The 8,420-nt window shown below is 42.6% G+C and overlaps 1 protein-coding gene across 1 annotated transcript in view; it reads left to right on the forward strand.

Annotated features, from left to right (window-relative positions):
• Positions 1-8,420, forward strand: part of T265_05014 (hypothetical protein) — a gene marked incomplete at both ends in the record, with an annotated part of 64,406 nt that overhangs the window by 31,200 nt on the left and 24,786 nt on the right. The window contains 4 exons of the mRNA XM_009169904.1: positions 1,193-1,303; positions 1,661-1,788; positions 2,716-2,749; positions 6,251-6,310. Of these exons, the coding sequence (XP_009168168.1) occupies positions 1,193-1,303; positions 1,661-1,788; positions 2,716-2,749; positions 6,251-6,310 (333 nt within the window). The remainder of the gene's footprint in view (positions 1-1,192; positions 1,304-1,660; positions 1,789-2,715; positions 2,750-6,250; positions 6,311-8,420) is intronic.

The following is an 8,420-nucleotide window of genomic DNA, read 5'->3' on the forward strand; positions in this document are numbered from 1 at the left end:
GCTCCGTTGTGACAAACCAGATTCAGTATTTAAAGCACGGAGTTTTCCAATGGCAATATCGTCGAATTGCTCGGTTTGGTTATTGTGTCAAGAATGACCGTATGACGTGAAATGAAAAGGTAACAAGAAGATGCTTTGAGGTAGTTTACACTGCTTGACATTCGTGTTCATTTTTTGCCACCATTCTGAACAAACTATCCGTGCTTATTGAAACGATCACATAAAAATAACACTCTATACCCACGCACTTCGGATTCAAGAAACTTTTGGAGGAGCAAGGCTCGGTCATGTGAATTAAATTCGCTGCTAACTCTGATAAATCAAATGCGAACACATCAAATTCTGTCTTCCTGGGCTGTCAAGACGTTGTACCCTGGGCAAGCAACAGACCAAGTGGTCAAATTTTGTATTTATGAGAACCGTAAAAATTTACCCCTCAAAAGGTTATTGAGTACGCGTATGATTGCATATCATTATGGATGAGTACTTTTTTCTGACAGCCCACCCTTGACCTATATGACGAGTTTTGCCTCAAAGAAACAAATCTTTTAATCACTATAGGTTTCATCACAAGACAAGCCCGACCACCGGGAAAACAGTAGTTTCATACATCCAGACATATGAGTATGGATGTATACCCACTAGACACCGGCATATCAGCGTAAGACTATCACGTTAGACTCAAAGTTTGATGACTTAAAGGTTCTCCAAATACTCTGCTCTTCATGAACCGGGAGATGCCCAGTTTAGCTCTTTTCTGTCCCACTCCAGGGTTCTCACCATGTAGACTGATTCCGTAAGTCGACTGGATACGATTGTAGTTATTTCTATCTAACAACCCGTCTTCTTAGACTTTTGTTTATCAAGATGTAGTGTCGTGGGTGCTAGCTGAGTGAGTTAGGAGCTTGATGCACTTTATTCTATAACGTTGAGAGTCTAGTTACTTGAGTGAGGAAACCTCAAGGAAGAAGACAAAGGACACCAGAGGAAGATCGGCTATATTGCAGATGAACCAATGAAAGAAAGGGCACCGCGGCTTAGTTGGATACAACAGAGAGAAAATGAAATCTCAGTGAAATATTACACAGGGTAGAATTGTTCGTTAAGACCTGAACGTCCTAACACAAGGTAGACTCAAAATTGTTCTGTAGGTCCTCCTCAGGTTCGAACTTTCATTTCTTCCATCCAACAGGAACAAGGCGTCTGCGTATGCATCATGTTGTACAATGGAATCGAAGGTATCGTCCCGTTCTCCAGCGTTCAAACGGCACGTTATCTACACAGTCTTCATCCAAATATCCACGTGAGTTAGTCTTGTCAAGGATTTTGTTTGCTCTTTTGTGCGAGCTTTCCTCATCCTTAGCCTGTGGAACACTGCTGTTGTTCTTAAACCAGACGGGCGGAATCCCCTTAAATTAAGGGCTTTCAAAGATTAGATGCTGAAAGCGGCCCTAGATTAGAAGACCCGATTCGTCTGAGTATGTTGATCACTTGGTTTTCAGTTTCACAATTTTCTCTGTTCGTTTTTTCTTTGGTACACTAATGCCTCGACATTAACGGCAGCTGTGTAGTCATATCGTGTGTCCACACTGGGATGCGTTTCATTTTGCTTAAGATGCTTGAAGTCTTTCTGAAGCGTGCGTGCTTTCCCCCCATCCAGGTATATTTCTCGCCAGTACGCATAATGTTTTGGTCGCACCATGAGAAAATGGTTTCGGTTGATCAGTCCGTGGTTTTTATGGGTGGTATTGATCTTTGCTTTGGTCGCTGGGACACTGTGGACCATCGGTGAGTTAACGTTCATTGTAACTTCGTAGGTTGTCATGATAAGTCAATCTGACGCAATACTTCAGATGACCAGATGGTCATAAACGAAACGTAATATCTGAATGTCCTGAGGAATTATCCAGTAAGTGATATGAAACCCGAACCATTGGACACATTCATCTAGGTATTAGACTGAATCAGTTTTATGTTTCCATCAGTGTAGACGAGCCTCACGGGGCCATCTTGAGCATTTCACTGGGAAATTCTGAGTTGCTTTAACGTGATAAACATGCGGTGTATATTTTGGGTTTAGTTGGATGACCATAGATATGCACATGCATTGCCCAGCTCTAATCCACCTTACCAATCTGGAGTCAAAGCCGTTTAATCTTCATGAAGGGAGTGTGGAAAGGATCGTTGACCAAGTCTGGTTCATTCACGTGTTACATCCATGACTTGAGACGAGTGAATCACATTAATAGTAAGAAAGCATGCACTCGATAAAGTATCCAAGCTGTACTAGTGTGACCATTGCGTGCGAGAAGCACATAACCATCATTTTACGTATGTTTTCCTCCTCTACCCCACCTTTACCCAAGTCTGCTTTGCTGAAAGTGGCCGTTTAAATGGGTCTTTCCAAAGCCTCCCCAGAGAAGGGCGTTTGCACAGCATAAACACACCTGGCACAGCTGAGCTGATCCAGACAGTAAAATTTATACACACCTGATTGCTACGGTTGACAATTGGATAGTCCCTATCTTCAGTGATCTTGCGTTGCCTGACCGAAACCCAGCAGTTGATAGATCATCCCTCATAAACATGTAGCTGTTGTTCCACTCTGCTCTCTTACGAACTTATCCAACTTGTCTCTGTGTTTTCTGAGACTAGCTTACTGGAGCAGATTATTTTTCAGTTAATGGTTATCAATCGGGTACACCCACTCTATAGGTTACAAGATGTTCTCAAAACCAGCACTGTCGTGGTAAGTAAATCAACGTGGTTTTACCTAACCTACTGACATCCTAATCCGTTTTGACAGAAATATCGATTACAGTTCAAAGATATAAGCCTCATTTACATTGTCAGTTACACTTAATATTCTCATCGGTCTGTGGTTGGGGAACTGCCACCTTTAAGATTGAGATCACTTCGTCGGATATGTGTCGGAATAATGGTAGCTCGGATGTGCTCATAAGTAATTTGCGGGGTAGCCATTGATCTGTTTGTAGAGTGCGGCAGACGTTTCGCCATCACTCGAGGAGACATAGCCACTGCGTGTTTGGTTTGGTAGTTATTCCTCGTTTGCTCGGGTTCATATAGTCGTCGAGGACTACCGGACACCTGCTGAAGTGACTGGCCGATTGGAAGGCATATTTTCCCCATCTCAATCGTCCAATTCCATCTGTGTTGCCTTGGGCTCTCAACATTACTCAAAGTACCAACCGAATGCAAGGAATATAGACCGCAGGGCAAAGCCACTCGAAAGGGACTAAAGAGATTGAAAGAGAAATGTCTTAGAATCAGCAAATCAGCTATCAGATAATCTTTGCAAACTATAAAATCTCAAGTCTGTAAGAAGACAGTACTCAAACAACCGCACACTGATGTTGCTCCTCAATTTTCAACAGGACCTTTGCAAGCTACCTGTCAAGATCGGCAAAAAGATCACTAGCACCTGATCAACTACTACAGAATTCGAGATAGCTCAATGATTAGAACGAGAACTTACTCACTGGAACATCCTTGGTTCTAATCCAACCCAGATATCTCAGTTGCTGGCGTCTGGGTCCGAGACCTTTCTCAGCCCTCTTGCTTCCTCCAGATGGCATCAATGTTAGGCATCAAACAGGTGTTACAGTAAAATGATTATGATTAACTACTATATCACTTCATCATCCAGATCGTAAATGACTTCTGTTAACCTCATTATCTTTGATCAGTTCAACCAGTTCGCATTTTCCGGTAGTACTATTTCTTTTTCTCTGAAATTCAAATATCTGTACCATCTGGTTAACCCGTAATAATGGCTACTTGTGATTTGAAACCCTTACTCTTGGTTGAAATTTCGAAGCCATATTAGCCGCAATTGCCATGAGAAAATAAAACTGGACTTCCTGAAGGTGAAGAATAACAAAAGTGGGGCAATGAATGTGGCTTGCTACTTCTGGAAGCAGGCCGGGATTAGTTTGTAAACATGGTTCTGATGAGCGGAGACAATAGATAGTGACCTCCGAAGTTGTCTCAACTCGTACACTTTGTGGAACCCTATCCCTTAGAGACGCTGTACATTTACTGACCTACATTTTATCGATCAGTCAGTGAATCATTCGTAGTGGAACGCACCTTTCGCTGCTTTGTTACGGTAAAGGACTAAGTTTTCATTTGGAAAAGAGTCAACCATTTGTTATCTCATGTGAATAATTGCAAGGGTGGCTGCATTTGGCTGACTTTATCCGATTCCAAGTGCTGTTTTTGTAACTCTGAAATAGTCTACATTAGTTAGAGTGACACCAGAGCTGAACTTCGATAAAGTTCAGCGCGAATTTGAGGATTACCGGGAGCTGGATGGCCATGTATCAAGCATAATTGTCTGCTCAGCCACAAGTTGCTGGATTATGGTTATTGATGTATTCTGGCTGATTACCACTTAGGTGTAAATAAGAAGCCTCGGACGACCTTTGTTGAAGTCACAGTGTGTAACCCACAATTATCGAATTGTTTTCCCTTTGATCAAGAACACCTAAATCCACTGGAACTGTCCTTCTTTTAAGTACCGAGTTTTCCTATGATTTACACTAAAAGTTACAATTTTTTGAACTTTCCTAGAGGATATTCCAGTAGCGGAATTTCGGGCATCCACATTCTGAACCCGATTGTTTGGCGTTTTGAAGGACTGCGATTTTCGGAAGTCAATCATTTTATCTGACCCTGGGGATTATGCGCGAATAGTGTGAGTGAGGTTGGTCAAGAGCAGTAACTTGACGTCTGAAATGAGTCCGGGTCTCGCTACTGTACTATAGTGAATATAGCGTGACAAACTGATATCCAATAACCATGATGTCAGTATGCTACCAACGATGACTTCAGACGCGTTTCTAAAGGAGATAGAATTATGTACTCCCTTTTGCAGTTCGTGAATTTATTTCATCATCAACTGGCATGCTTGGAAATGTTGTGCTGCAATCGTAGCACAGACCTTTGCAGCATGTTATCTCATCCATTCAGCTGAAAACCTGGTTTGTTTTGAACTCTGGTTTATGCTATTATAACGTAGTCATTTTGGAACGTTTGCATTCAAACCAAAGCAAAATACCGCTGTACTATACGCCGCAGTCAGCCTCAGAATTTCCACTTCATAACATGAAAATGTGTCGCCTCGAATTGAATGAATAGCCACCAACCGGTACTGCATTGGTGTGGCGGGCTTTAATGAGGCTGACAAATTTGTCGGGATAGCCAAACTTCCATAAAACGACCCAAAGTGCTCCTCTATTGTCCCCTTCCCCAGTAAACCCACTCATTTTTTCTGAGTGGGGCAGGTAAAATAGGATGGGGATCCGCCAACAAAAATGTGAGACCAGAACGCGCAAATGTGTCAGGAGAAACGAGAATACGACTTGACGCAAAACCCCAGCTCTGTTTCAGGGTGGTCTCCGTAACGATAAAGGAGAGCAACAATAACTTTGATGCCATTTGTTGTACGTTCTCTTCATGTTACAGTAGTCCTTGTTTCCTTTCTTTGTGACAAGCCAGTTCTAACAAAATGCTCTAACCAAAATCTCGACTTTACTATTCGGGATAGTGTTTCACAGTTTTATTTAAATAACCAATCAACATGAATGTGCTATTGTCTACCGTTGTCTCCCCTGAGCATATATTCACTTTCTGGGTCATTTAATAATGCAGAGTGAAACGAAAACAACAAGCTTAACAACGATAGATGAAGATTTCTTCCCTCACCTTGAAAAGTAGCACTATAAGCAGCACTCAGCTGCTGAACAGCGTCAATTTCTAGAACTCCACCCTCGTACAGCGACGAACCAGAGAGGTAACTCCATAGTCTGCCATGCATCCTCTGTTGTGAGGAGCAGCGACTCAAACGGATCGAAAGCTCAGGAAACAAAAGCTGTACTAGGCGCGGAAATAACATTTATCGCCGTTTTGGGTGAATTGTTGTTCACATTTGGAGGGCTGACACCCGCTGGTGACAGTGCTCAGCCGATATCCTGGATAACCTCTTGGCAGCTTGTGCTCATAATATTCGATGTGTTTACATGTTTTTGTCTTTACGTTATTTGGTCCTTTGTTTTTCAACAACCCTGCATCCAGTATTCATTACCACGTCTTTGTGCCAAGAACCAACTCGTATTCTCTCCTCACCATATACTCATTTTGGGATCATCCTAAAGAATAACCTGGCCAGGCTCAACTTCTTCTACTGCACAAGAAAAAACATATTTTGTTGTTCTTCTGTTACTTGTAGAAGCTGGAGCCTCCCTCCCCTATAAGCTCCTTTAAATACATGGATTCGGGAAAACAGCGAGTGAGTTCTGACGTAGCCCTTTATTACTCTTCTTCACCTTCGTGACCGTTCTGGAACAACTTATCCTATAGTATATCGACGAAATTAAAAATGTCCCGAGGCTTTGTTTACCTGTCCCGCTCTCCAGCTGTTCTCGGCATGTTGCCTAGTGTTGGATTGTGATACACAACTGCCATTCGGCTACACCATTCAACAACAGAGTGACTTAGGCTATTCTCAGTTATTCCCATGCACAAACAGACTGTTTCTTAACGTGACTGTGTGAGATGTTTGATCAGGTGTTTCACCACACCTCACTACGGTAGTCCTTCTACACACAACGTTTGTTCTCAAATTATAGCCGCGTGAACACACTGAATAATCGAATTACCCCGCTTCTTGCTGCTTAACTGTATCCATCCATTTGCGTCACACATATCAACCAGACACTGCAGTTAACAATCAGACTGCATAACTGACTCCTGCTGTTTCCATCATGTACTGCTGAACTAAGGCGGTAAGATGTGTCAGCCAAAACTTCTCCTAGATTTCCAGCTTATGAACAACTCCCGGTGGGATTTGTGAAAGGACAGTAGTAGTACGATATTAATAGTTATATTTCGCCAAGTCTACTGGATCCAGGGTATCGATTGAATGTGAACACACTCACGCGTGCTACTGATTAGTGATTCTATCCAACGTTGGAGTTCCCTGAATACTCATTCACACTTTAAGCTTTGCGCTCAAAAAGGCTTTCTAGGAATGCTATTCTTTGCTTAAGTCATCTTGTGGCTCTACACATAAACCTCAGTTCCTAATGAAGCGCTGGAATCGTTTTTTCGTTCAATTTCTGCCCGACTACAGTTAACTTTATTCTGACTGATGCAGTCTGTCCTGTGCATATTAGAACCAGACGATGAACTGTGAATTAGGTAACTCACTATTCCCTGTTCATCGCAGTTCCCCTCATGCAGATAATCTGTCAACATGTAATAATGATTCATTTTGAGGAAACGATTTTATTGAATAACATTTTATACTACTGACCACCCAAAAATAACAAGAACCCCATAGTCCCACAAGAAATGCCCATTTAGAATTACCCAATTGTTGTAACTTGGTGGACGGTAGTGCGACTCTGTATCGGTCCCTTGGCTTCCTGCTTCGCCCAATATCAAAAGACACGGTAGCTCTACACAGCCCTTTATGGAGACAAAGGAAAATTATTACAACTGTATTTATAGGGTAGTCACAGTGTGTTCCACAAGGTCGTGCTAGAAGCACCGTGAGGGGGCGAGAAGCGTCCAGTCAAGAATGCTCGGCCCGGATTAGCTGGCATTCCGACCAATCAGGGCATGCCTTCATTTGGCCCGTGTCCTGCACGTGACACATCCGTCCAAATGATGTGATGTTCGGTTATTAGGGACGGCTGGCTTCCGAACACCAATATGTAAAGTTATCCAAGAAATATCCAGAATAATCACGTCAAATTAGTCCAGGATTACCTAATTTCGTCCATAACAGTACAGACGAAGATGTGAGAACGAACAGGGCTAAGCAAATTGTGCTACTTTTGGAGACTAGCCACGTGACACGTCCGTTTTGCTGTGAGGAAGAGGAATAAATGTGCAACCCATGGGCTAGTATCGCACGCAAAACAGCTTGCTAGGACAAAATCACAGGAAGCTCACCTAATACTAGGACGGCTCATCCAACCATTTTCCTATTGCGGATTACTGTCCGTACGAGTGTCAGTTACAGTGAACATTGTTTCGAAGTGGGTTTGCTTGCTCAAAACGTCATGGCTTAAAGGTTACCAATCACAGACGTATTCATTAATTTGATGCGTTCCTATCCAACGGAAGACTTGAGTGACAGTTTGATATCAACCTGGAAAAAATATGTGATTTTAAAATAGCCCCTCAAACTCGTTGATATAATATCACTATCTCAGATGACCAATCAAAGTGAGTCGTCCGTTGAAAAAGTCTATTCTTCTCCGTATATCCTTGTAATGTACTACTCATAAGGTTGCTGAAAATCCTTCGACAGCCCATGACCGGTTTCGTTCTTTTGGGGGCTCATCAGGTAGGCGCAGTCCCCGGGTTTCCGTCAACCTTATGTTCTACTT

The sequence above is a fragment of the Opisthorchis viverrini genome (assembly GCF_000715545.1).
Source record: "Opisthorchis viverrini unplaced genomic scaffold opera_v5_88, whole genome shotgun sequence".
Lineage (NCBI taxonomy): Eukaryota > Metazoa > Platyhelminthes > Trematoda > Opisthorchiida > Opisthorchiidae > Opisthorchis > Opisthorchis viverrini.